Source organism: Botrytis cinerea, chromosome 3, assembly GCF_000143535.2.
Source record: "Botrytis cinerea B05.10 chromosome 3, complete sequence".
In the NCBI taxonomy this organism is placed as follows: Eukaryota; Fungi; Ascomycota; class Leotiomycetes; order Helotiales; family Sclerotiniaceae; genus Botrytis; species Botrytis cinerea.
Genome location: NC_037312.1, coordinates 3045212 through 3071977, shown reverse-complemented (window position 1 = coordinate 3071977; position 26766 = coordinate 3045212). Strand labels below are relative to the sequence as shown.

Sequence of the window (26766 nt, the reverse complement as noted above, 5' to 3'; positions counted from 1 at the left end):
CATGACACTACAAATTTCGGTTGCATTAAACGAGCTGATTCACTTCTCTCAAAAACCAGTAGCTTCTGCGGGGTAAATGCTAGCCACTCTACAGTGGCTCTATATACGATATGATAGGTTAAAAACAGATCATACGCCATTAGGTATGGAAACTAGGAGAAATGGAACATGTGAGGAGTAAATGAAACGCGCCCTTGGCACTCATTCTTTCCTTAGCTGAAACCTTTCTTTCTAGAAAAATTAGATGAGCCTGAATTTCTGCAAATTCACGCCTCTCTTCACCAATGCATCTGGAAGCATCCTGGGATCAGAATCCATCGACTCTCCAGTCACAGTATTTCTGAAATGATATTTACCGATAGGCCATGGACCGTCATCTCTATTAACTTCTACCCATTCAAAGGGTAGAGGTGGGAGACGTGGGTCATCGAGCGTTTTTTCGTTCGGTTTGACAAAGTGAGTTGAGTACCCTGAATCTTTCCTTCGGTACAGTTCGGTTTTCCATAGACTTGGTATGGGACCAAGCAGAGCTTCTCCATCCATCAAACCGTGTATAAAATAGGACCCTACAATTAAAAATTCTCCAGATGTTGTTGGACGTAGAACGATAGGAAGTTCGGTCCCCAGTAGTACACAAACATAGTCACCTTGTACTGTCAGCTCTTGTGAAGAGTTAAGATCATTGAACACAACTCACCTTCCTCAACTCCAAGCGGCCCTATTCCCATATATCCCTCTTCGGTTGTGATGAATGCCCTCGGACCAAAATTTAGTCCATAGACATAACTTAATATCGCATCTTGATTCTGGTTATCTTTATCGACAGATTCTAAATAGCTTCGCCGAAGCTCCCAGGAAGGTGGAATACGAAGTCCAGGGTACCTCTCCTTAGTACGACCTTGATAAATAGTTTGGAGAAATGCATCGAGTAGAGGGCCACCTGCGACATAGTCTCTAGAGCCGAGGCCTTCAGGTTCCCATTTACGAATTGCTTGAAAAGTTTCCCTTGAATTACCAGAAGATTTGGTTTTCACTGAAGTTACTTTTGTGAAATAAACACCTGTGACTTCTAAAGTGTTTGGTGCTTGATACCGTGTCACTGCAGAAGAAGAGCCTGCTGCATATCTTCCTAGGACAATACCTATCATAATACTTTTATCTTTGAAAGACCAGTTTGGAACCCAAGATGGTCCGTCTTCAAATCTTTGGATCAACTGACAGTGTTGTAGTAGATGCAACCGCTTTGTGACAGTGACATGACTGAGCACCGCACTCTTATATACTTCTGCCACAGGAATAGAATAGTCACATACAATTCCGTCAGCAATTGAAGGCGAGACTAAGCCTAATATCCCATATATCTTATCACGAGGATCACTACAGTTGCGATGCTTGGCCCATCTAAGAAGTTCAGGTAATTTTCTCATGGAATCTGGCAACACTCCAGGCGAGTATGACAATAATTGGGAACGTATATCGCTTGGCGTCGTAACATTTCTTCCGAGCACTAACATTGCTTTTCTAAGAGCAGTGAAAGGAATACAAGTGCTACCACACTGTACTGAAGATCCCTGACCTCCAAGTAAAGCTTCCTGTAAGACCCATACTCGGCTGAACCAGGGCCTTCGGAAGAGAGCTCTTATAGATGACCATGTTTTGATATCGTATGGCAGTTGAAGGTTTGAGTGTCTCCATTCTAAAAACTTGGTTCCAGGGGTATATGCAACCAATCCTCCTCCTATATACTCGACTTGTCCGGCGAAGTGCTCAATGGTGAATAAAGCGCTTGTACTATCGTTCGCTTCTTCGCCAAGCCAGATAATGGTTCGATCCGCCAAGGAGAAGATATTTCTCATGCGTCCAATCTCGTGGCTTCGCTCGGGAATGTCACTCTGATTGATACAGATAGAGTCTATCCACAGTGTTCGTGGCTTATCTGTGTATCTTAGTTGTCTAAGTGCAACAGCAAGAGAAGTCCCGATTTGTATCATTGTCGATGTTTCGCCCAGCACATGTGCTTTGACTGGATTCTCTGTAGAGCCCCAGATGTATGAAAGGGCTTCATATTGAGGTTTATTCTCCGGAAAATCTCCGTGTTTTGGTAAATCATAAAGGGCACGATCAAAGGTTGGATCTGGATGGTCCCACGAATTTGCATTTCCGTTGCGGTGTTTGAAGATATATCGCCCATCGATTGTCTTCATAACATACATACCATCCGAAAGGGTTTCTTGCAGCTGTTCAAGTGAGAGTCTCTTGATTTCACCAGTCTGTCTGGGTGGAATTATTAGGGGCACGTGAAATATGCGTATGGAGATATCGTCATCTCGTGCGCCCGGCATTAGACTCAATAGTCTGATCTCTTCATTTTCCCTTTCTAGCTGTGCATACTTGTAAGGGGCCATCTTCACCTCACTAGGAAGAGAAATCTTGTTTGCATGGTAAGTGAGGCTGAGGATGAGGTAGATCGACTCAGGCTGTGAACTGCAGGCAAACCAAAGCGCCGCAACGAGGGAACAGAATTTAGAAATTCGCTACAAAAAGCGTCGTGATAGCTCGAGCATATAGTCATTAATTCAAAGGCATTTTATCCTAGGTTATGAGACGATATATCTATCATCCCGATGTAAGTTCCACTCATGAAGTTCTTGTGTTCAGCTGACTTCTAGATAGCAAACAAGAGCCATAATTAAGCCACAACCGCCTCAATTGATGTGGCTGCCTAATAAATTATGAAGTATTGATTGGACTAAACATCCTCCACCCATGTGAACCTTTTTCTCGAGCCGCAGCCGAAAGCTGGGGAGTAAGTCCTTGTCAAGATCACACACAAATTGGACGAGAAGCCTCTTTCACCAAAAAGAAACATTATAGTCGTCGAATAACGCATAAACTTAAGTTCCATTAAGTAAAAAGAAAAGAGGGATTGATCGTCGGTAGCTATCTAAAGCGCTTCAGAATTTCCCGGTATCTCCATCCACAATGAATATAAGAATTATCAAATTACCTCCGTCGAATAGCCACACAAACTAAGGCTTCTGGATTGTCATTCCTTCTCTCCATAGTGGCTTTCTATGTAACAAATAGTCTCTACTGCGGATAGCAGACCTGATCCCCACCAATCCAGCTACTGGCCATAGTTTCAATATCCACTCATACCAAGATAACTTAATCTCTGAGAATTTTGAAATATCCACCTTCACTTTGTCGTAAACTGTAGGTAAAGATGTAGCCGAGTACTTTGACCGCAAATTTTCATACCACTTCCTGTCGTATAGCTCCCAGAATTCTGTCTCTGTGTAATAGGTGTGAGAGTAGAGAACTTTGAAGCCCCCCAGATCCGCAAGTTTCTTCTCCAATTGACGATTTTGCCGGAAGAACTCATCTCGGTTCTTAGATCCTGGACCCCAAAGACCGATGTTGAGCATTGGTTTTGCATTGTTACTTGGACCCGGTAATGTGGTAGAGGGATGGAATGTTGGAGCTTGCATCTCTCGCAAAGGGCATAGCCATAGTGGCCATATGTTTAGCTCAGCTGCTGAGTAGTCAATGAATTCCTCCGCTGTAGAATATGGAAGTGAAAGATCCTGTACAATGTGCTCAAACGAGTGGCCAGTACCATGTAGAGCTCGATACAGCATTCGGGTATGCATGAAATCGTCTAGAAACCATCGAGACCATCGATTAAATGGAACAAAAGGAAAGTATTGAAATGCTTGATGGCCCATCCAGAATCCACCTCTGTCCCACCGAAATAGATATTCGCCCAGTGGTATGTAGTCGACACAAGACTTCCCAGGCTCGTTATTCATCCGCTCTTGTATATGTAGATGAAACCAAGGATCTCTAGCATGACTGAAAGACTGCTCTTTCATAGTAGCTGGCTTATCATCTGTCAATTTTCCAGTCATTACTACGCCGAAATTCTTGGAAAACAAGATACCATCGACATAGTCATTGGTGGAGTTTCCAATCTCTTTCTTGACCCCTTCGATTGTCTCTTGATCCGAGGACTTTCGCTCATAAGTCAGCTGTACAAATCTCTTAGCAGGAATGAGCTGCAATTCGATCAACGTGGCTATTCCCAAAGTCCCCATTGCACCAGCGGCCCCTTTGAACAGGTCTACGTTATGTGAACGAGATGCTGTGACAACTTCTCCATTTGCTAGTATCATTTCCACAGAGTTGATGGTTTGGTCAAAATATCCGTATTTGAATGAATTGCTTTCTCCAGCGGATCCCGCATAGCCCCCACCGACAGTAATACCTGGGAATTCCATCACTACTGGCGGTATGAGACCATGTTTCAAAGTAGCCTCGATAAGACTATCCATGGGAACGTTCGGCTCAACGAGTGCTGTACGAGATATGGGGTCAATGTTCAACACATTTTTAAGGCTGCTGATATCAACAAGACGATTTTGATGCTTTGGTCTTGTGCTGTTTGTCGATCCGTGGTAGATTCTGAATGATTCTTTTTGAACAAAGAATGCACGAACTGAAGTCGCGACAGCTTTTACTGCTGTTTCATGGCTATTCATTGCGCACATGGTGTATTTTTTTTAGTTGTTAGAAATTGTTGCAAATAGCCGCCAGAAAATGAGAACGAGACTATCAACATCATCTGGAATATTTACTGGCGGCGACAAGAACTTGGAGCGACTATGTTTCATTTAATTGATTGGCTTATCCGTTGTGAAACACTTGTGGTAGCATTCCATATTCATTCATCGTAAGCCACAGCCGGTTGCATAGCGATAATTTACCCCTTTTGTAATCGCTGGCATTTGCACTAACCTCTTCCTTTTTGGATGAAGTCACTACTATAAAGCTAAACTGCAACATCGTAATACTAATTATCGTATTAGGATATCTTCATGAAGAAAGTTTTTTGTTATTTTCACCTTATATTAAGTAACATCTAGGATTAATTTTTGATTGATTCTGAAAATCTACAGATTCAAGATGCCTCCAATGGTAGGGCACGTACGTAGTAACTTCATTTTCACATTTTCGGTAACGAAGAAGATGCTAATGAGAATCATGAAAGACCCTTATTAGTAAAGACTCATCACTAATAGCTTGTCCCAATACCAGAGCCGTGCATATATGGCTAAGGTGATGCCTATACATAATCTAAAACGGCTACACATCTAGAAGGGCACTGCACAGAATTAGTGAAGTGGATCTGGAAGCTTTACTAACATTATTAACTCGTTACCTCTTTCTCTACACTATGAAGTTGCAGTGTTAATGTCTAGCTCGATGCTCTCCGCTGATTTTTCCAGAAAAAAAGCGCTTTTCAAAAGACTATTCAATACAACGGTCTGTCAATCCCAAAATCTCGTCTGCGGTTGGTTATCGGGCCCTAATACCCGATGGAAAATCAATATTATTTGGAGCTCCCTGAGCACTATCTTGCTATGTATATGGACCGCTTTATATTTGAACACATTTTGAGAAAAGTTACAAGCCGTGAATAAAAAGACTAATTTGCATTTGTTCATTGTTTTACTGAAGAGCTTGCAGCTAAAAGATGAATTCAAAGGAATAGGTGATGATGATGCAATCATCTAATTTTAATTTTAATTTCAATGATGTAATGATTCAGGAACTGCATAGAAATGATTGTACTGAAGCTTTTACGGAAGGTCTTTACACGACGCGAGGTACCGTCTGCACTAGATCAAGTTCTCTTTGGTAAAGATGGCCGAAAATGGAAAAAGAGAAGAGGGGAAGTAAATAAGAGTCAGACAAGGTCCAAAGCAATATGTGCACAAAAAAAGGTGAGCGACAAATACAGATCTAGGTACTAGCTTGACAACAAAAATTCGAAACAGTAGTGGGTGATTCAGCATACCCATAAGCTGAACATATCTTTCGCAAAAGAACATGATTTAAAGAGTGAACGTGGAATATCTTTGTGTTATTATAAAGATTCTGTCTAATCAGCTTTACAATTTCTCAAGCTAAAGTTCATCTCTCACTCATCTTCTCAATTGAGAATATCGCCACCCTCAGGTCCAATTTGAGCTCTGTCAATTCTATCTTGTGTTGTCTTGAATAAGCTAGGAAGAGGCATAGGAACACGAACTTCTTCAAAAGACTTTCCAGTTCTCAACATCTCGGCCAATCCCTTTGCCGCAAGCCAAATGACAGGCATACCATGGCCATTAAATCCTGCGATAATGAAATTTCCAGATCTTTGTGGTACGAGTCCAATGTGAGGGTTTGAATCGAAGGAGTACCCCATTACTATACGACAGGTCAGCATCTTTGAGCTTGAGAAGGGTCGTGGAGGGAGGAAACTTACCACCTGTCCAGATGCTCTCAATCTTAGCGTCGGAGTTTTCCCATCCGTGAAAGGTACGCTGCATAAAGTTTTCATAGTATCTCTCTTCCATGGGTGCTTCAATCAGTTTTCCATCATCCACATTATTATACCATTGATCTTTATGAGGACGAAATGTTGCTGAAGCTCCACCCACAATGATACTTCCGTCAGGCCTAAAAATAAGGTAGTCGAGAATCCCATCTTCAGTGCGGACGATATAGGAGTGTTCGATGAGAGGTACAGTGACACCTTTGGGAACCGTAATATGGCAGCAGATACCTTTGCATGGAATAATGTTCTTGGCATACTCAGGGAGAAGACCAGAAGCATAGGCATTATTTGCGTGGACTACCTTCCGGGCTCGAACAATTCCGCGAGGAGTTTCGACTAAGTGGTCCCCATGAGCTGATTGTTTGATTGAAATAACAGGAGTATTGGTTTGGAGGTTGAGGGAGCCAGTTGCTAGGCGGAAGCAAGAAGAGAGGTAACAAGCTTGTATGGAGACAAGGTGGCAGCAGAGCAAGTCGAACAAGCTTTTGCGCCTTTAACACCAGAGATCTGAGCAAAATTAGCAAACTGATTCTTTAAAAATGAGCAAAACTGAACCTACAGTCTCAGCATCTTTACCAGTGGTAAATTGAACATCTTCCATATAAGATAATTCTGGTTTCAGGCACAGCCGATCAAAAACAGCCTTGGCTTCATCAGCAGCATCTTGATTGTTCCACACATCGCATGTTCTGGTCAAGGTGAAGTCACAGTCAATCTTCTCGCGTAAAATGAGCTCTTTCAACGCTTGAACATGTGCAATCTCAAACTCTGCAATCTCAGCACCAGCCCTCACACCGGCTCTATTGATGTATTTTGGGATGTGACCGTAGAGATCTGGACGGTGATGTCCACCTAGAAAGACTCAGTATTCCATTTCCAAACGAATAAAGTAAGTGGATTCACCATTTCTTCCAGTAGCACCAGAGCAGACAGATCTTGCATCAAGAATCATGACAGATAAGTTAGGAAAATTGGATGAAATGCCATTTTTGACAAGATTATATGCCGTGGCTACTCCAGCATAGCCTGCACCGATGATAACGACATCAATGATTTCATTGACTGGTAGAATATCGGTACTTCTATAATCATGAAGATGATGCTTTTCAGAATGCCAGAAAGGCTCCGTGGAATCGTTGGCAGGAGTTGGGAAATTGGGAGAAGTTTGTGGATTCGCCATTGCGATGCTCCTTGAAGGTCAGCTGTAGATCGTCTGGGTATGTGGCGCTCTGACAGAGACCAGATTTTTGAAAAGTTTAGATGAGGCTATGCAAAAATTTGAAGCTTTCTAACTTTTGGAAAGTATCGGGAGCGAAGTAAACGTACAGGATAAGAGAATCTCTCGAACACGCAAGAATGAAGCAGTCCAGGGTAGGGTGAGGAAATGAAAAGCAGTATCTAGAAGATTCAATCAAATCTAGAAAAGAGAGTAGACCGATCCAATTTTGTAGAACCTCACAAGGTGCTCAATGCACGATCTTAAGAGACTTTTCTGGAAAATTGCAATGGCAGTGAATGATTGAATAATAGCATCTCCGCGCCGCCGAGTTGTTGAGAGACTTTGTCCATCAAAACAACGCAGACTTGATACTATCGTCCTATGTTTGCAAGTTCCTCTATACCAACTAGACGACAGTACGAAGCAGCAACTGAAGCAATACCAAGGTAACGGTACTACCACGTCTCGGTTGCAATTCTGGTATATATAACTTACCCTTGGGCCTTCGGTAGAACAAACGTCGAACACGTGCACATGGCTATGTTGTTTGGTAGCTTTCTCAAACAGATCACTCAAACAGCGGTGTTGTTTGATAACTTCATCATTGCCAACACATATCTACTGTAGTTTTACAATGCCTTAAGCTGTAATAATTACATCGTCGATTTTTGGCGATGAGGCAATGATTTCAGGGGTAAAACTAAATCTTACTAATCCGATTTAGTGTTAGCGCTCACACAACCTTCAACCTTCAACCTTCAACCTTCAACCTTCAACCTTCAACCTTCAACCTTCAACCAAACCCTCCAGAACCATCATGATCTTGTACAACCCAAGCACAAAGATGCACCAAAATTGATCTTGTGAGACTTTGTGATCTTCAACATGAGTTACACACTATACTCTTGAGCCTCTACTTGTTGTCGTTCCTGGTTATACTTTCCAGATTGGAACCTTGCGATGTTTGTTGCCCCGTTTGTAACATTTTGTCATAGGGATTAATCCCTCCCGGTGAGAATACCGTCACTCAGCAATACGACCCCGATGTGCAACTTGTATCAGACGTGTGTGAGAAGAAGGGTCACAAGGTCCAGTTCACGATGCACAAGATGATTTGAGCCTGTAAGTGTGCAGATAAGGTACGGTCATCCAAGACATATCAAAATCAAATCGTTCTTTCCCAGTGGGAAGTATCGGAGAGATACATAGGCAAAACAGTAGGTGCAACTTCTTATCTATATTCTTTTACCTTCCACTTCCGCTTTTTGATGAGGGAAGTCATGCAATTTCTTCATCTCACCAAATATTTCATTCTGCGTTGAAAACGTATCCACTGTCCAGCCAAAAGTTCGTATTTGAGTGACTATTCAGTCAAACGCCCAACAAAGTCCTATTTGTTAAAATGTCCTCAAACGACGCTGCAGGAAATCGGGAAATCAATAATTCCAGCGATGAACCATTAATCTACCCAGCTAATGGAACATTACGGGAGTCTCCAGATGGTGAGCCAAAGGAGTTTGCTGAAGTTAAGGAATTAAGGTAACGACAAATAAGTATCCAGTTACCACAAACAATGAGCTAATCTTGTTTTCAGACGAGGTTTGGCTCAGAGGCATATTCAAATGATTGCTTTGGCTGGAACAATCGGGACGGTAAGACTCATAATATGCTGCCGCGGCATTTGGTGGATGCTGATTTTCTAGGGTCTCTTCTTAGGTTCTGGGAAAGCTATTGCCAGAGCAGGTCCACTAGGAGCATTGTAGGTTTCTATTGAATGGATAATGTGCGGCGCTTATTAGCCCAATAGACTCGGATACACTCTCGTGGGAGTACTTGTATCTGGCGTGGTTCTTTCGATAGCTGAACTAAGGTGCGTCTCCGTACAGAGTCTTCAATTCAAAGCTTTCTTGCTGATATTGGCCGTCGCAGCGCTCTCGTTCCTTTAAGCGGAGGTATTATACGTCATGCTGAATATTTTGTCGATCCCGCTCTCTCATTCGCGAATGGATGGAACCAAGTTTACAGCAACATCATTACGATACCTGCCGAGCTCGTTGCTGCTGCCGTCTTAATCCAGTTCTGGGTTCAAATCAACAATGCAGTTTGGATTATATGCTTCGGATTCCTGTTGGTCATTAGTAATCTCCTTTTCGTTCGGGTGTATGGGGAGCTTGAATTTACATGTGCGATATTAAAGATAATGCTCATAGTGGGATTAAACATAATGGTGCGTCTGCCTTTTAGCATGAACTGCTCTTACTAATACATCTCAGGCATTGGTCATTACTTGTGGTGGAGGACCAAATGGTGAAACTTATGGTTTTCGATACTGGCGCAATCCAGGGCCGTTCGTTGGCTACTTGGGATATACCGGGGCCTTGGGACATTTCATGGGCTTTTGGACTACATTTTCGAATGCAGTGTATGCTTATTCTGGCGTTGAGAACTTCTCACTCGCAGCCGCAGAGACGCAGTCACCCCGAAGAAATATTCCCATTGCTGCAAAAAGAATCTTCTTCCGAGTGATGTTATTCTATGGTATAGATTTATCCCGCTTCATGAGTGTCGATTTTAATTGTTGATTTGATTTATAGTCCTTTCGATATTCATGGTCGGCATGATTGTGCCATCGAATGATAAAGAGCTATTGCGGTCGACAGGAACAGCGGCCCAGTCACCTTTTGTTATTGCAGCTAACAATGCCGGTATTAAAGTTGTTCCTTCAATAATTAATGCTGTTGTTTTGACTAGTGCTTGGAGTGCTGGTAATGCAGGTTAGTACTCTTTTATTGAAATGAAATCCTGACTAAATGATGTAGCTATGCTTGGCGGATCTAGAATGTTATATGGACTCGGTCAACATGGGCATTCACCAAAAGTCTTTCTCCAGACCAATCGCTTTGATGTTCCATATATTGCCATCGGGTTCCTAAGTCTCTTCATTAGCCTTGGATTTTTAACACTCTCGAGCTCTGCAAGTGTTGTTTTCAATTGGCTTCAAGACTTTGTTGCAGTTGCCGCCCTTGTCAATTGGATGATTATTTGTGGTGTATATCTAAGATTCTATTATGGATGTAGAAAGCAAGGAATTTCTCGATCAACATTGCCATGGAAAGGACCGTTTCAACCATATGCTGCATGGATAGCATTGATCTCGTTCAGTCTTCTTCTCTTGACAGGCGGCTACTCTGTCTTTATCAAAGATCAGTAAGTCTTTGCCAGATTTCAAACCTAATATCATACATGAGACTACGACTAATAAAAGTTTTCTCTTCAGTTGGGACACGGAAACTTTTGTTTCATCTTACATCAACATTCCCCTTATTCTCATTCTATACTTCGGTTACAAATACAAGAAGAGTACTGTGATTATTCCATTGACTGATATCCCAATTCAAAAATTCATCGATATCGCGAACGACAATCCGGAGCCAGAGGATGATAAGGTTGTTGGATGGAAGAGACTTAATATTCTATGGAGCTAAGTGGGTTAGTATAATGGGGAGAGAAGGACTCGAATCTCCGCGATTGTTTGAAACGCATGCTGGACGAGTAGATAAATTAGATGCTATTATTTGAGATTTCGAAATTGCTAAGATTTTTCTTTTGGGCGAAATGGTTGAAATTGTATGTAGATGAAACTAGAACAAGGGGAAACTACATGTCTATTCAAGATTTTATTGCAGATGGGAGCTAGCAAAATCACAAAATCTCTTTCAAATTATCCAGCTGAACATTTGAGAGTTAATGGTTTTCTTAGGTAAGACAAAAGTTACAACATTCAAAGCTTAGAACGGGTGTTAGATGACAAGGTGAAAAAGGCAATTCCTTATTATATAGCTAACTACTACTCAGCTAGTATACCAGTAATAAAGAGCAAGGATGATAGAATAGAATCTTGTAGTACAAGTATGATACTATTCTCTCCTGCAATAATTGAAACTCAAAGACCAACACCGAAATAAATTAGCAATTAAGCCTAAGCCACCAAAAGTCCTTTAAGCGAAAGTTACCGTGGCAGCTCAAAGCAAAGACCTATTCCATGTATCCGAAACAAGAAAGAAATCTCCATATACTAACATCTACGAATCACAACTCCTCACCCGAATCATCGAGATCCATCGCGCTCTCTCCATTCACCAGACGTGGGTGAGCCAACGCGCCTTCTCGGTTGCAGTTGTAGAATGCGAGGCGTCGTGCTATGCAGTCGCTCTTTGGAGAGGCTTGGTTGGTTGGTGGGGATCGAGGTGGAGGGTTGTGTTGGGGTTGGGGTGGTAGGAAAGGAGGGACGGTTGACGGGGATTAAAAGGGTGGTCGTCAGTGTGGTTGTGGAATTCTAGGTTGGTTAATTGTGGAAATTCTGGAAATCGGGCCCCGGAATAGATATCTGTGGAGCTTGTGGATGCTTCTGTTTCTTTTTATTCTTCTGTCTTGGATTCTGCCTCGGCCTCAGCTTCAGCCTCAGCCTCCTTGATTTGAGCTTTGTTGGCTAGGTTTCTGACAGTCCACTCTGCGATCTTTTGTTGTTGAAGACGGGCAGTTTCATCGAGAGTGGCGAATCTTGTGCTGCATGCACTGCGAGATGGTGTATTTGGTCTTGGTGTATTTGGGGCACTGGTTTTGAATGAGCGTGTGCTTTCTTGAGTTCTGGGTCTGTTGGGGTCAGGTGGCTTCTAGGTCTCTTTCATCTTCGCAGCTTCGTTTTTGGAAGTCCATTCTGTGATTTCTTGTTGTTGTGGTTAGATGGAATTTTCATCTCGAGTAGAAAAGCTCACAGAAGAACGTTGATGAGATTGTTTGTGGTGAATCTGAATTGGAATTTGAATTCGAAGCATGCGGAAATCCTGACTTGCTGGAAAGCTTCATCCCATGCTTATGCGTGAGCTCTTCATGCTTCTCGCGCTCTTTCTGCTCGGCTATGTATTTAGACACTAGTTCAAACGGACCCATGTAGCTATAATTCTACGTCTGATAGCTGTGCGGAATCGGACACGAAGTTCCATAGCGTTTGCGGCGTCCGTCTTCCCAGAATTGTTCTTGCTGGTTGTGGCCCCCCGAAGTGCGCAGCCCGCATTCGATACACATCCCTTCCCAGAAATCTAATGCGTGTTGCTTGATCTTGGCGACGTTCTTGTCGCATAGAATGCCGGAACAGTGTTCGCTTGCGTGTGCGGGCTTGATGCAGTTCCAGATGCTTATGCCGTGGCTCTCGAGTATATCTCGGATCGAACAGTTTCTGCGCACGATGGACGAGATGACGAGGCATTCTCGTAACGACTTGTTGTAGGCTACCATGCAGTTACCGCTCGCCCCGCAGAAATCGTTGCAGAGGTGATCCAAGGGGTCGAGTAGATTATTGGTGATTTCGCGCTCCAGGATTCGGGTTTTGATTCGAACGAGTTGTTCTGTAGGTGTAGGTTAAGGGAGATAGTCAATGCAATGATATCCTCATCTCTATACTTATAATCACAAAAAAAAGAGAGATACTGACCCAAAATCCGATGCTCGAATCGAAATTCAGCACGTCCCGTAAGAGTATTTACCCCGTGCATCTCACCGCTTCGCCACTCCAAAACACGCGATTTGGTTATCCGCGCAAAGGCTTCTGCGTGGCGGAAAATGTAGGCGGGGTATAAGAGGACTTTCATATCGGAGATTCATATGGCGTTTTGTTGGCGTGAAGACCAGAAGTTGGTGAACCATGGTTCGAGATCTTCGGTTTTAAAGTATTGGATGCTGAGGTTAGGGATGGGTTGGGATGATGGGGGGGAAATTGTGGATTTTGAGGGGTGTAGTGTGGATGGGGAGACTTACAGTGGAAATATTGGCGGTTTAGTGGGTTTGTTACTGGTGAGGCTTTTGTGATTGGCTGAGAGTGATAAGCGTCGATGCGTTGTAGAAGTGGTTTATAGAGTGCTATGTAAACGATTGGATTAACATCACGTTTCTCGTGGTGCAGGTTGATTTGGGTATACCTGACTGGCTCTCATTCGTTTCATTCTCCAAGATTTTCCTACAAGAGATTTGTGGACGATCTCAGATCGAAGGTAATGATGAGGAAAGTCAGATATCGAGGAAAGTATCGGAAGTTGAAGGATCAAGACATGTGTGAGGAGATGGGAGGTGATTGATCACCGATCTATAGAACTGACCACAAGTGATGTTGACGCCCGAGAAGAAAAAGAACTGAAGAGGACGGCCGAGTTGAGTTGAGTTTGTAGTTGTGGCATAGGTTGGAAGGGAGAAGGTGATTTGGAGAAGATGTGTTTCTGTATATGGGACTTTTGACCACGCTAGGAAGAAGTGAGTTGCTGCATATATGCCGAATTGGTGGTAGCAAGGTCGAGACTCTTTTCCCTGTTGATGAAGTGCGAGGATATGGACTCCTGATTCAAAAGATGATCAGTGAGGTTTGCTTGGAAGAGAGAGATATGCTATGATTTTGGGATTTGTATAGTCGAAGATCAGTTCAAAGGGCAGAGATTCGATATGGGGAAATTGAGAGTGAGGAAAGAGATCTGAATTACATGAGGCTGAAAGCAAGTTGGAGTTTCCTTGATGTTGATTTGGGGTGGTGGGAAATGATGTGTTGATTTTAACTTTGCTTGAATCTTGATGAGTATATATATATGAGAGTGAGGAGTGAGGAGTGAGGAGTGAGGATTGAGGAGTGAGGAGTGAGGTATGAAATGTGAGGAGTGAGGTATGAAATGTGAGGAGTGAGGTATGAAATGAGTTGATCAATAGAGATAGGATGGAGAAGTGATTCCTCGCTTGACTGATACATTCGTGATCGAACTCACGCTATTCACAACTTACATACATGTCTTAGTAGTAAGTACTCACTTCGTGATGATAGCTAATAAGACCTCACAGTGCGTAATAATACTGCTCGCCCTTCGCTGGATTATTTCATCCGTCTACTTCTGCCACTTCCCGATGGTCCCCCGTCGTGAATCTACTCAATCTCACATCGCAAGTCTCTCAATCGCAGTTCAGAATCCGTGCCTTCTCCCACAACCGCATATTCCCCTCAACCCAAAAACCTCTCGAGTTAGATTACTGAAACAACCCGAATATACAAAGCAACACGTGACCAACCGTATCTCCCTACGATGTCTGCAATATAGAACATCATCTTGAGTTTCTCAAACATCAGCTCCAATGGATAAAGAAGTTCGAGAGCGTAAACTTCATGGATGGCAATAACGGTCACATGACATATAATATATTGCATTGATTCCATCCATTTCTCCAAGAAACCCATTCCTCTGTTACCCCCTCGCCCTCCCATAATCATAAATATCATCATATCCATATTGCAATTATAATTACACACAGACGACCATAAATTCCAACCCCAATCACACAACCAATCACAGAACCAAGAAATTCAAATCCACCCCACAAGCTGCCTTCCTGCCTAAATCGCCAAGGCCACACGTGAAACTCTCTCACGTGTTTGATTGCACGTGCCGTAATTCTGCCTGCAAAAGCGGAGCTGCAGCCTGCCGATCCGTGCCAAATGAGCTGGAACGGACGAGCGTGAGATCTCGAACGTCAAGCTTGGCGAGGGGATGGAAATGGGTTGAGGATATAAAGATGCTGGTTCCGCCTTGGATTTGTGGATGATGATTCAATGTGAAGATTCGCATGAATAGCTGTTGTGGTATACATTTTGGACTCGATTGTTTATATCTTGGGAAGAAGTCGAGAATATTGTGTTGTATGGTATCTACCTATCTATCTATATACACAGAGTTTACCACGAGAGAAATCTGAGTTACGAGAAACAATTGGAGGGAAGACAAAAGAGACACATCCAAACGAATTCGACACTTCACTCACAATGTCTACTTTCTCCCTCTTCAACTCCTTTCCCGCCGAAATCCACGGGTTAATCCTCGAACAATGTCCTCCAAACGATCGTACTTGTCTCCGACTTGCGTGGTATGTATTCTCTTCCTCCTTTCCCATCTCTCTTCCCCATCCCTCTTCCCCATCCCTCTTCCCCATCCTATCCCTCCTCATTCACGAAACCGAATACTAACACTCCACCAAGTAAATATCTCTACACCCTCTCGCCCCCCAAATACCCCGTTTCTCTCGACTACTCTCCTGAACCCGAAGTCTTCTGTTCAAAACCTGAAGTATCACATCTTTCTTCTGATGTTCACAAACAGCGCTTTCCCATTCGCAAATGCGGATTAGGAGCACAGCTATGGTGAGTTTTCTCTCTAGATCGATATCCACTCATCACTTCTCATTCCCACTCCATTCCAATCTCATCTATCCCACTCGAGTAGATGAAAGAAATCGAATAAAAATACTGACAAAAAACAGCCATGATCGTTCTCTCACCTACATGAACATTCTCCGTGCCGCAGAAAATCTCCCCCCACTAACACGAAAGAAATGTCGTGATAATTATTGGGCCGATCACTGCGAATGTTTCTCCCGCTCGGGAATGTTGCACAAACAGTTGCAAAAATGGATGCCGAAGAACATGAAATACTGTAGCGAATGTAGTGTTTTCACCAAGAGGAGAAAGAGCAAAAAAGGTCGATGTGAGTTCTCTTGCATGAATGTGGGGTGTGGAATGTGAAAATATTGATAGGAAATAGGTACTCATGGCCGCAAGAAACAATATTATCGCAATGGCCACATCAGATCGAATTTGTGGACAAATCACAAAGGACGTGGTGGTTATTATCGTAAATTATGGAAGAAATGGTTCAAGTAAGTTTTATTTCCTCTTCATCCTACTCGCTTCTCAACCATCTCTCTTAACATCACATAGCAACTCCGCCTTCGACAATTTGGAAGCTCGTCTGCGTCTCGGCAAGCGAAATTCCAATACTCGCTACAATTTACGAACAGAATATATGCCTCGTGCTAGATATTTAGATACGACTTGGTCGAGACATGAGTGAGGTTGGATTTGAGTTTGGCGATGGGCTGGCGTTGATTTGGGAGTAGTGGTTTGGGAGTAGTGGTTTGGGAGTAGTGGTTTGGGAGTAGTGGTTTGGGGGTAGTGGCTTGGGAGTACTGGTATTGGCATTGGCATTGGCATTGGTGTTAGTAGTAATTTCAATTTTTAATTTTTAATTTTTTCATGAGGCGAAAAGAGAGTTTTAATCTGAACGAAAGAAAGGGGAGGCGGGCGGCCAAGGGCGAGGATCAAGATAAAGATAACGAGAAAGAGAAACAGAAAGAGAATAAGAAGAAAGAGGAGAAACGAGAAAGGAAACAAGAAGAAACAAGCGAGGACATCAACACATCAACAATCAAACAATCTCCTCCCCAACTCCCAAACACTCACTCATACAGAAATGTACACGTCTAAAAGCACAAACAAACAAACAAAGAAATAAAGTAATCTTACATGATGAGAATCTACCTAACAATCCAAATCTCACAAATCTAACCTCTCACATCTCTCATCTCATCTCTCATCTCACATCTCACAATTTTTCAATTTTTTTCAATTCTGAATTAAAATCCCCGAGATGCGAAAAAAAAAAAAAAAAAAAAAAATCAATTTTTATACTTTCCATACTTTTCATACCTTTCATCTACCACACATACGGAGTAGAGTAGCCAAGTACCTCACCAACCCACTAACTCTTTTCTTCCTTCCCTCCCTCCCTCTCATCTATTCAACTCAACTCAACTCATCTCTACTCAACTCACCACTAATATACAGTAGATAATCAATAAATTACCTCCCTTACCAACTCCCTTCTCCTCTCCTTTCCTCTCCTCTCCTCCTCCCGAAAAAAATTATATTCTTCTACTAGCGATAGTAATAGCAATAGCAATAGAGAAGTAGATGAAATAATCTATAATTCTACAATCTACAAGTTACAAGTTATACAATACTCTGTAATCAGAAATATATATATCCAAATACATATACATGCTCATATACAAAGGAGTTTGGAATATACATATATATATAATAGATATAATAGATATAATAGATATAATAGATATAATAGATATAATAGATATAATAGATATAATAGATATAATAGATATAATAGATATAAAAGATTGGAACGAGAGTAAAGGGGTGAGATAGTAGAAGAGAGATAGGGGGTATGATATATATATATATATGGAATTCGAGATATAGAAAGCTAGATATGATAATATAAGAGAGATAGAGAGAATAGAGTTTGGGATATATAGAAGGCAGGAAGAGAAATAGAAATAGAAACAATAATACAATACACTACAATACACTCACTATAAGAGAGATTGAAATATATAGAATTTGGAATATCAAAGGCTGGAAGTAATAATATAAGAGAGATAGGGGTATGGAGTTCGGGATATAAGAATATAAGCGGATGGATGGATATATATGGAGTTCGGGATATAAAGATGCATGAATGCACGCGGGTAGATGAAGGTATATGAACATGAACGAATGGGGTTACCGAACCGATACACACAGTCAATATCAATATTGTAACACAAGTAAACTAAGGATATATGATAATTAATACTATATGCAAAATTTCTACATTCAATATAACAAATATCAATTCTACCAACTCCCCGAATTGAAGCCAAACAATACAATACAATCAAGAACATTTTTACAGCAAAATCTTCAATTCTTCCAATAAATCATCTCACACCCACCCCCCAGTCGGGATTCAGATAACACAACACAACAACAATTCCCAAAACAACCAATAAGCCCTAGAAAACCCATAGAGGGGAAGCGGCCCTTTTCCCCCTCGATTCTCCTCTCATCCCACCGCCCCAACCCCCCTTCCCCCAACTATTCACAAGGCATACGGAGTACAGTGGTGTGAGATGATTATGTTTTGTTGTACAGCATGCAGATTGGGGAAAGCGGAAACGGCCCTTTTCCCTCACCTTTTCTCCCCATTCTCCTCTCACCCACTCCCCAACCTTTCACAACTTCTTAATATTGCAATGATCAACAAGCACGAGTACAAAACGGGAACTGAATATTGATTCCCTTTGAGTAAGAGATGTAGCTATAGAGAAACGAATACGTGCACTTGCACTGTGTACTTCGATGTATTAAAACAAAATTTTGACTTTGACAACTATGTAAAAAAACGACAATAACTCGATTGTCCAAACACGTGAATTCAATTCTTGTTGCCCACCAGAACATCATACCATTGATCGGATACAAACACTCGTTCCACACCTCGTAAACAAATATGGGACGCGCCGTCTTGTGATCTTGCAGTGCTAATATCTTCTAGATCGTAAGATAATACTTAGTGCTAGCAATATGCAGTAAGCCCACCTCATCTTATAAATCCCACAGATTATGTAGAGCCAGTGAGGCGAGTGAGGCTCTGAAATTGTCCGACGAAGCCACCGGACATCTCACTCGTTCCGACCAAACCGTCATTGCCAACATGACAACGATTTCGATTATTTCACGAAAATCAAGGAATGTCCAAGAACAGAAGGACAAACGAGATACCAGCCCGTGAGTCCCAATTATGGAATATCTTGTACCCACTAAAAGGTGGATCAAATCTAGCATCCGCCCCATTTGCCGGGTATCCATTTTCGATATATCCGATGACCATCATTGCCTATGATGCTCACCTCCAGAGCCTCATTTCTGTTTGTAAAGCGTATAAGCACTTCGCAAGGGGAATCCCTTACCTTTACTTCTCACCGACATGCGAGTTTCATAAGGAGTGCAGGGCGACACTCGAAAAGAAAAGTGTTTAATCGAGTCGCCAAGTCGACGGGAGCGGCCAGCGCGGACCGCTTGGTCATGTACACTAGCCAATGGCTTAAGCCACTTTCAAGGGTTTGAAGGGTTCTCAGTAATAAGCCACAGAGCCCTTGGAAACATCCTCCATCAATAAATTTCGTCCTTGAATACAGTACAGAAATAGATCAATATTTTGTCTCCGGCATAGTTGCAAATTAGCAATTCCAAACGTCAATCTCCTGGTCCAATGCACAAATCTTCCGATCAGGTAACTGAAACAGGATTAAATAATGCATACACAAGTCGATTCATCGGAAACAAGTGTCAGAAATGCCAACTTTAGGGCATCAAAATTTGCACATTAGCACTTGGCAGGCATGGCAGTTCCAAAAATTCAGAGCCCGGACGCAAATTGGTTGTGTACCGGAAACCCCTAGACATCAGATCCTTCTAGCGGCGTTCTAGTGCAATTCTAGCGCCTGAATAGTGGACCAAGCTTAGTAAAAAAAGATTTGACGGGCTTCAATGCGAACAGTGAGTGTGAAGGATCGAGAGCAGACCTCTACAGCGAAAAATGATGTTTATCGATGTTAAAGTGTTGATGACGGTATCCGTGCTGGGCGACTATTTGTTGCTTAAATTGTGCAATACATAGATTTATCGTAGAAACAATAAAAGTCTTCCTTTTGTGCATTTATTTTTGTTCTGTTGGCGAGTCAAGTTGAAGGGATGTGTATGAGGATTCCGATATTATTCTAGTGCCGGCTTCTTTGTGGATCAAAACTAAAAGTCAAAGCCGATATCAACAACGATTGAATCAGACAGTCCACCAAAATATGGAACTCCAACTGAAGTGTCGCCGAAATCTCTTCAAGCGGTTTTTCCTCGGTCTATGACGACATAGATCAATGGCAACACATACCGGTACGCAGGTCGATGATGACTTACTGGGAAAATGTGGTGCTCCAACAATTGGAGAGCATATTAACGGGCCCCCTCTCTGGAGTCTCCTTATTTCAAAAGTTGAATAAATCTCCCCAAGTATCCCCCCATTCTGGAAAATGTCGACTTCTCAAAATCCTCACAACGAACCTCAAGCATACGACATGGCAGACCTTCCAAAACACGATGGCCTTCGCCCCGGCCCCAACAATAAGGACAGTTCGAACTCTGATCTACCGGATTTGAAGCAAGAGGAAAATCAGACGCCACCTAATGGAAGAGTAGCAGGAGGTTCCTTCTTAGAGTCGATGCGTGGTAGCGATAGCGATAATGTTGACGACGGGCCTTTGAAAGAGGTCAATATCGATATGCCAGAAACTCGCACTGAGCTTATCACAAAGGACGGCGGAGAATACATTCTCCTTCATTTCGCCAATGGAGATCCAGAGAATCCATTCAACTGGCCTACGGGAAAGAAAGTATTCATCACATTGTTGCTCTGTATGATGACACTTTTCATCGGATTGGCAACGACAGCATATAGTAGTGGAATCACATCAATGTGTGATGACTTTGGTGTTTCGACCGAATTAGGACAATTGGGTCTCTTCTGTTTCAACATGGCTTGTGCACTCGCACCATTGTTCCTAGCACCTTTCTGCGAATTGGTCGGTAGAAAGATCATTTATACTGGCGCGTATGCAGGCTTCATCATTGTGTTCATCGGATTGGCTCTGGGCAAAAACATTGCAACGATTCTCGTTATGAGAACATTGAGTAAGCATCCTTTCTTCAAAGATAGCAGTATGCAATTACTAACAATGCATAGGTGGATTGTTTGGTTGTGTAGGCACAATTCTCGTGGGCGGAACCTTCAGCGATATGTATACACCAGATTCAAGAGCCGTTCCAATGGCATGCTTCGCATATGTAGCAATCTTAGGAACGGTGGGCGCACCAATCTATGCCGGATTCATCGATGAAACAATTGGCTGGAGATGGATTGAAGGAATTCAAGGATTGGCAAACTTACCTCTTCTCGCTGCAATCCTGTTTTTCTTTCGTGAAACCAGAGGTGGCGTCGCATTGCACAAGCGAGCCAAGCTTCTCCGAGCTGCAACAGGTGATGAGAGATACAAGGCCGAGATGGATCTCGAAGCAAAGGACTTGAAAGAGATGCTTCACAACTCTTCTGTCAAGGCGGTCAAGATGCTTGCCACAGAGCCTGTCGTTTTCGCTTTCGGTTTATGGATCGCTTTCGCCTGGTTCGTCACCTTCTTGTTCTTGTCGGTCATCCCAATTACCTTTCAAGAACATCACGGCTGGAGTGAAGGTGTAGCTGGTCTGCCATACATTTCTCTGTGTATTGGTGTGACTATTGCCTTTGGATTGAACTTCTTCCAGATCAAAAAGTACGAATCAATCATGGCGGATAACAACCACCACATTGTGCCGGAATCTAGATTGTACGGTGCAATGTGTGGCGCTTGTTTCCTCCCAATCGGATTGTTCATCTACAGCTTCACCCAGTATGGCTTCATTACATGGGTTGCGCCAGCCATTGCACTTGCACCAATCGCCATGGGTATCTTCTTCATTTTCGAATCCACATACAGTTACACTTCGGATTGTTATGGCGAAAATAGTTCCTCTGCTATTGCTGGACAGGGATTAATGCGTAACGCCTTGGGAGCTGTGGCACCGTTGTTTGCAAGCCAATTCTTCCACAATGTCGGTAGTCAATACGCTGGTCTGATTCTCGCCATCGCTGGTACTGCCTTGACCTTCATTCCTTTCATCATGTTTAAGTACGGACACCTTCTACGAGCTCGATCCAAGCTTGCTAGTACACAGAAGGGTGATGATGAGCAGAAGAAGAAGACTGGTCTTTACACAGCTCCTTTCGCATGAAGGAATTTATTCAGAAGAGATCCTGATTTCGAACGATTCGTGCAACGATGTTTGCCGGATCCTTTTCGTTGGCCTGGCGGCTGGTTCTATACATCAGGTGGTTGAATTCATCCGCGTTGTGTGTATGATCCCGAAGTGTCGCTCCAAGGTCAACATCTCCCATCGCGGGTCACTCCGTAGTTTTAGTATTGTTTAGTGTAGCATAGCATAGCATTGCGGGATAATGGTGTCAATGACTGGGCGATCTGTGATCGAATTTATGAGGGATATCTGGGATTGGAAATGTGCATTAGTCGGCGTTCATAACTTTGGGATATTATTGGAAAAGGATCACCGTACGATACAAATGAAAAATATAACTTTGAATAATTCATACACCATGGTTTCTCCTGCTCTGTATCTTCTCGTGTATTGTGATTTTCGTGTCCGACTGTGCCGGATTGAATGCAGATTGAATGTGATGGAGCTTGAGCTTAGTTCGTGGTGATGATCATCATCCCGAGCTCGTTTGATAACGTGTAACAATCGAGCTCGACATCATTGTCGTATTGGAATCGATATCGATTGGAAGGTTGGAAGTTCGGAATCTGTTTGCGTTGCACGTAAAAAGGTAAGAAGATACGAAGCTCGAGGCGTTGTGCGATCTTATTAGTTGGGTTTGTGTGCTCGATGTTGGTTGGCGGGCGTTGTTCTTGAAATGTCTCACAGCCAACGGAAGACTCTTACGGTTTTCTTTCGGCCGATGCCAGGGGCCTGGAGACGACAACGACAACGACAACGACAACGACAACGACAACAATAGAAAGAAACATCTGAGATTGGAAATTGTTACCATGATTCTCCAGAGATCATGCCTTTATAATCGCATCTCGAAATATCAGTTTCTTCCATCTCTTTCAACATTTGATACCATCTTCTGCATGTACAGACAAGAGAGTTGTGGGGGTGGGGTATCCGGGGTAAAGAGTTCGAGAAGGAAAAAAGTGGTTGGTTGGAGAAAAAAAGATGAAAAGAACCCTCTCACGATTACCAGGGCGGCAGCGATGCTTTATATTTCTGCGTACTCCGCACATTATCCTGCGCTTCCCTCTATTGCAACGTATCCTTGATTGGTCCCAAAGAATTTTCATGGGGAATTACCCCAAAACAGGCAATCCCCGCCATTTGTGGATCATTCCACTGGTAAAAGCTTTGCCGACTATGGGGTTTGCAATTCTCTCTCGTAATTGCTGTGGATCGATATGACGATGACCAAAATCTTGCTAAGATGCTGTTTCGGGACGCTTCTTGGAAAGAAGTCATTTGTCCCGGGTGCTTGCACCTTTGTGGGCGAAGTCGTGGCGACATGGATGGTGTGTGAGATGACATGTAACATTCATCGTCGAATTGACCGGAATACATCACACATCGTCCGATGCATCAGGCTCAATCGAAGGAGTGCAACATGTTGAAACAGCCAGTGGCTTGAGACTCGTTGGGCCTTTCATATCGCCCACCACGCATGTGGACCATGAGGGTAGCTTCACCGGTGGATTGATCGTATCGGGTATCTCCCCGAGAAACCGTTTCGTTCTGCTGGGCTCCTCCGAGACCACCACGTCTTTTCAAATTTCACTTCGACTCGTGGAGAGAGGATTTCAGGGAAGCTTGACGATAAGTCCTTCAGTTTCGTGAGGAACGAAAAATCTCAACCCAATTTGATCGACAGTCATAGGTCGTGGATGTCATTGATCATTGAATACATACGCGGTTTGTGTGCCATGGATTGATAATATCCCGCAAATACGATCTTGTAATGAAATCATCTGTGAACTCCTGATCGCGATGGAGCATCTATCAGTTTCCGATCGACTATGGAAGATGATATCGTGGAAAAAGTAAGATTTTGAATCTCGATGAAGACCAAACGCACCAGATTGGGCAACTTGTGCCTTCCGTTTTGAAGATTTTGAGAAGACGGTCAAGGTATACAGCGCCGTCATCGGAATCTATCCTTATCTGCTCATTATATCTACTGCCTCTCACTTATCCCTCCAGGAATTTTTCTCTTCGACTGAATCATTTCGATTTACGCAACGACCTTGTTGATCCGAGCAACTTTCATCTTCTCCTGTCGCTTCTGATAATCACTTTTATATCAAGATGGATGAGAGAAAGGGTAGCCAAAGCACTTCATTCTCTGATGAATTAAATGAGAAACAGCAACCTCAATGTTGTTTGAGGTGGGAAAGGTATTCATATGCACCACAGCGTCCTCGAGGCACTTCGATTATTCTGAAAGACGACGAGAATGCTCGCAATTGGTCTCCTTTTATCAAATACGCAATTTCCATTTCGGTCTTATACACAGCATTTGCAGCGTAAGTTCTTACATGTGTTCACCAGATTGCCAGATACCCACATGCTCATCTATGACAGAACTTTTGGGAATTCAACCTATACGGGAGGTATGGCAGGGGTCGTTACATCGTTCGGAATTTCAAAAACAATAGCCACTATTCCGATATCGTGCTACTCTGCGGGCCTCGGTATCGGTGCATTATTCTCAACGGCATTCTCTGAAGTTTTCGGTAGGCGGATAGTGTACAGAGTTACTGCACCTCTAGCATTGATCTTTACTCTTTTGGGAGGATGTGCTACAAACTTTGCCACAATTGCCATCGCTCGAGCACTCGCTGGTCTTTTCGCATCTCCTTGTCTGACAGTCGGTGGAGGAATCATAAGCGATGTATGGAACATCAGCCTCGAGAAAACCGGAACTACATTTGCTGCGTTGTTCGTACTCTTTGTAGTTGGTGGTACTCGTAAGTACAATTTATCCTTTGATTTTTCACTCCCAAGATTTCAATCTCTTAATTTATGCCTGATTTCTTACATGGCTTTCATTCCTAACTCATCAATGTAACAGAAACTGGGCCCATGGTCAGTGCAGCGATAATAACAAACCACTCTTGGCGATGGGAATTCTGGGTGTCAGCTATCTTGTTCAGCGGCTCTACAATCTTTGCCTATTTACTTCCCGAAACATACCAACCACAAATATTACGCCGCCGAGCAGAAGCGAGAATGGGCCTTACAACTACCAGGGCAACACTTACAAGACTTGTCCTTACATCACTTGGAAGACCTCTACACATGCTACTCGTCGAACCTACGGTCTTTCCAACGGGTCTCGTTATGGCAATAACACAATCTGTTGTCTTTTCTTACCTTGTCTCGTATGCTAACTTGTTTGAAAAAATCTACCAACACTCACCATATGAAGTCGGAATGGCATTTTGTCCTTTGATAATTGGAAGTGTGCTTGCACTTCCGACAATCGCCATTTTTGATCAACTGTTTTATCGAAAACCACGAAACGAAGCAATTAAAACTGGTACCAAAGTAGCACCAGAGAAACGTTTGTATCCAGCCATGTTAGGGTCTATCACACTTCCTATCTCTTTATTTTGGTAAGAACATGACTTAGTTATATTGATCTTTTCATGTTAATGACAATTTGATTAGGCTCGCCTGGACAGGTCGCGCAGATATTCCATCAATCATACCCACTCTTTCTGGTGGACTATTCGGCTTCTCATTTGTTCTCACCATGGTACGTCTTTCAACCAGATGTAGAGATGATAGAGCAAAAGCTGACGCTACACCGTTAGCTATGTCTCCCAGTATACCATAGCGACTTCTACACTGCTCACTACAGCGCATCAATGTTAGCTGCCTTGACATTCATGCGCTTCTTTGTTTCAGCCTGTTTCCCTCTTATAACTCCAACAATTCTCGACAAACTTGGCTTTACATGGGCAACATCGATGCTGGGCTTTATTACTGTATCTTTGATACCAATCCCTTGGATCTTATATAAGTTCGGCCCTTACCTAAGAACTAAAAGTCAATACATAAAGGCATAATTGAAAGCTGTGAGCATCATGTGGCATCATAGTAGCATCTCGACCCTTTATTTCTTATATATAGGTAGACTAGTGGATTTACTTGCTTGGAGGTCATAATTAATCATAGTGTATATCTAATAATTCTTATAATAAATTCCAAATCTCATTTTCACCCATATAATCTAGGATACTCCGTTCAATCACGACAAACATATACATATCCTGATTCCTGAAGGCCTTTACGCAACTCGAATCCAAAATCGAAGAAATTGATGATCTTCCTCCTCAACATCTCTCCCAAACCAACCCGATCCCGCACATCAGATCCCTCCACCTTCATGAATAGCCCTCTTCCCTCCAATCTATAGATACCTCATACCAAAAACCCCTGGTGCTCCAAAGTAATGAATCGAAATAAAAGAATATCGTCAAAGTCGCTCACGTGATATACATCAGCGGCACAGTGGTGGTGAGTGAGTTAAATCTCTACCATTTATATGTCCGTGCACAATGTTGGACTTCACTTCAGTGGCAAGCTTCGGTCGCTTCGGTTTTCAGTCTTTTGGCTTGAATCTTGATTTATTGGATTTGTACGTATGTATAGTGGTTTCCTGGGGAAGGGGTGGGGTAGAAGGGGGAGGAGGCGTGTTTGTGTTGTATTTGTTTGGAGTAGATGGGTTCGGGGGTATGGGTA

The 26766-nt window shown here is 42.8% G+C and overlaps 8 protein-coding genes across 9 annotated transcripts; 4 read left to right on the top strand and 4 right to left on the bottom strand.

Moving 5' to 3' along the window:
• Positions 1–21: 21 nt before the first annotated feature.
• BCIN_03g08980 (hypothetical protein) lies at positions 22–2635 on the bottom strand. Its single transcript, XM_001554792.2, has 2 exons — positions 698–2635; positions 22–647 (listed from the first exon to the last, which is right to left on the bottom strand). Exons 1-2 carry the CDS (start codon positions 2403–2405, stop codon positions 241–243), a joined length of 2115 nt encoding a protein of 704 aa, XP_001554842.1. The 5' UTR covers positions 2406–2635; the 3' UTR covers positions 22–240.
• A 274-nt stretch (positions 2636–2909) lies between these two features.
• On the bottom strand, positions 2910–4622 carry BCIN_03g08970 (hypothetical protein). Its single transcript, XM_001554793.2, has one exon. It carries the CDS (start codon positions 4548–4550, stop codon positions 3030–3032), a length of 1521 nt encoding a protein of 506 aa, XP_001554843.1. The 5' UTR covers positions 4551–4622; the 3' UTR covers positions 2910–3029.
• Positions 4623–5880: 1258 nt separating this feature from the next.
• Positions 5881–8016, bottom strand: Bcdao9. The gene is made up of 4 exons (XM_024692250.1): positions 7289–8016; positions 6945–7237; positions 6314–6892; positions 5881–6255 (listed from the first exon to the last, which is right to left on the bottom strand). Exons 1-3 carry the CDS (start codon positions 7563–7565, stop codon positions 6797–6799), a joined length of 666 nt encoding a protein of 221 aa, XP_024548025.1. The 5' UTR covers positions 7566–8016; the 3' UTR covers positions 5881–6255; positions 6314–6796.
• A 783-nt stretch (positions 8017–8799) lies between these two features.
• On the top strand, positions 8800–11323 carry BCIN_03g08950 (hypothetical protein). Of its 2 annotated transcripts, XM_024692249.1 has the most exons (10): positions 8800–8951; positions 9029–9143; positions 9199–9256; positions 9308–9363; positions 9412–9474; positions 9534–9831; positions 9878–10142; positions 10199–10378; positions 10424–10811; positions 10882–11323. In XM_024692249.1, the coding sequence occupies exons 3-10, from the start codon at positions 9227–9229 to the stop codon at positions 11087–11089; spliced, it is 1488 nt and encodes a 495-aa protein (XP_024548023.1). In that variant the 5' UTR covers positions 8800–8951; positions 9029–9143; positions 9199–9226; the 3' UTR covers positions 11090–11323. The 2 variants fall into 2 exon arrangements, with proteins under 2 accessions (XP_024548023.1, XP_024548024.1); XM_024692248.1 differs by having other exon boundaries at positions 8800–9143.
• Positions 11324–11430: 107 nt separating this feature from the next.
• Positions 11431–12631, bottom strand: BCIN_03g08940 (hypothetical protein). Its single transcript, XM_024692247.1, has 2 exons — positions 12388–12631; positions 11431–12218 (listed from the first exon to the last, which is right to left on the bottom strand). Exons 1-2 carry the CDS (start codon positions 12552–12554, stop codon positions 12023–12025), a joined length of 363 nt encoding a protein of 120 aa, XP_024548022.1. The 5' UTR covers positions 12555–12631; the 3' UTR covers positions 11431–12022.
• Positions 12632–15168: 2537 nt separating this feature from the next.
• Positions 15169–17040, top strand: BCIN_03g08930 (hypothetical protein). Its single transcript, XM_001554799.2, has 5 exons — positions 15169–15554; positions 15667–15828; positions 15948–16171; positions 16229–16343; positions 16405–17040. The coding sequence occupies exons 1-5, from the start codon at positions 15454–15456 to the stop codon at positions 16535–16537; spliced, it is 735 nt and encodes a 244-aa protein (XP_001554849.1). The 5' UTR covers positions 15169–15453; the 3' UTR covers positions 16538–17040.
• Positions 17041–19829: 2789 nt separating this feature from the next.
• On the top strand, positions 19830–22451 carry BCIN_03g08920 (hypothetical protein). Its single transcript, XM_024692246.1, has 2 exons — positions 19830–21048; positions 21101–22451. The coding sequence occupies exons 1-2, from the start codon at positions 20391–20393 to the stop codon at positions 22180–22182; spliced, it is 1740 nt and encodes a 579-aa protein (XP_024548021.1). The 5' UTR covers positions 19830–20390; the 3' UTR covers positions 22183–22451.
• A 933-nt stretch (positions 22452–23384) lies between these two features.
• Positions 23385–26248, top strand: BCIN_03g08910 (hypothetical protein). Its single transcript, XM_024692245.1, has 5 exons — positions 23385–24542; positions 24601–24986; positions 25091–25634; positions 25690–25777; positions 25836–26248. Exons 1-5 carry the CDS (start codon positions 24325–24327, stop codon positions 26088–26090), a joined length of 1491 nt encoding a protein of 496 aa, XP_024548020.1. The 5' UTR covers positions 23385–24324; the 3' UTR covers positions 26091–26248.
• Positions 26249–26766: the final 518 nt, after the last annotated feature.

Excerpts from the sequence above, each read along its gene's own strand:
- BCIN_03g08980 (XM_001554792.2), bottom strand. The coding sequence starts at position 2,405 with ATGGCCCCTTACAAGTATGCACAGCTAGAAAGGGAAAATGAAGAGATC. Across the intron at positions 648-697 it reads GCCGCTTGGAGTTGAGGAAG|GTGACTATGTTTGTGTACTA; the intron begins GTGAGTTGTGTT and ends TGACAGTACAAG.
- BCIN_03g08970 (XM_001554793.2), bottom strand. The coding sequence starts at position 4,550 with ATGTGCGCAATGAATAGCCATGAAACAGCAGTAAAAGCTGTCGCGACT.
- Bcdao9 (XM_024692250.1), bottom strand. The coding sequence starts at position 7,565 with ATGGCGAATCCACAAACTTCTCCCAATTTCCCAACTCCTGCCAACGAT. Across the intron at positions 7,238-7,288 it reads TGGTGCTACTGGAAGAAATG|GTGGACATCACCGTCCAGAT; the intron begins GTGAATCCACTT and ends GAGTCTTTCTAG. Across the intron at positions 6,893-6,944 it reads CTGGTAAAGATGCTGAGACT|ATCTCTGGTGTTAAAGGCGC; the intron begins GTAGGTTCAGTT and ends AATTTTGCTCAG.
- BCIN_03g08950 (XM_024692248.1), top strand. The coding sequence starts at position 9,007 with ATGTCCTCAAACGACGCTGCAGGAAATCGGGAAATCAATAATTCCAGC. Across the intron at positions 9,257-9,307 it reads TGGCTGGAACAATCGGGACG|GGTCTCTTCTTAGGTTCTGG; the intron begins GTAAGACTCATA and ends CTGATTTTCTAG. Across the intron at positions 10,379-10,423 it reads TTGGAGTGCTGGTAATGCAG|CTATGCTTGGCGGATCTAGA; the intron begins GTTAGTACTCTT and ends TAAATGATGTAG.
- BCIN_03g08940 (XM_024692247.1), bottom strand. The coding sequence starts at position 12,554 with ATGGGTCCGTTTGAACTAGTGTCTAAATACATAGCCGAGCAGAAAGAG. Across the intron at positions 12,219-12,387 it reads CCACAAACAATCTCATCAAC|TGCCCCAAATACACCAAGAC; the intron begins GTTCTTCTGTGA and ends ATTCAAAACCAG.
- BCIN_03g08930 (XM_001554799.2), top strand. The coding sequence starts at position 15,454 with ATGTCTACTTTCTCCCTCTTCAACTCCTTTCCCGCCGAAATCCACGGG. Across the intron at positions 15,555-15,666 it reads ACTTGTCTCCGACTTGCGTG|TAAATATCTCTACACCCTCT; the intron begins GTATGTATTCTC and ends CACTCCACCAAG. Across the intron at positions 16,172-16,228 it reads AAAGAGCAAAAAAGGTCGAT|GTACTCATGGCCGCAAGAAA; the intron begins GTGAGTTCTCTT and ends GATAGGAAATAG.
- BCIN_03g08920 (XM_024692246.1), top strand. The coding sequence starts at position 20,391 with ATGTCGACTTCTCAAAATCCTCACAACGAACCTCAAGCATACGACATG. Across the intron at positions 21,049-21,100 it reads TCTCGTTATGAGAACATTGA|GTGGATTGTTTGGTTGTGTA; the intron begins GTAAGCATCCTT and ends AACAATGCATAG.
- BCIN_03g08910 (XM_024692245.1), top strand. The coding sequence starts at position 24,325 with ATGGATGAGAGAAAGGGTAGCCAAAGCACTTCATTCTCTGATGAATTA. Across the intron at positions 24,543-24,600 it reads TTATACACAGCATTTGCAGC|AACTTTTGGGAATTCAACCT; the intron begins GTAAGTTCTTAC and ends CATCTATGACAG. Across the intron at positions 25,778-25,835 it reads TCTCATTTGTTCTCACCATG|CTATGTCTCCCAGTATACCA; the intron begins GTACGTCTTTCA and ends CTACACCGTTAG.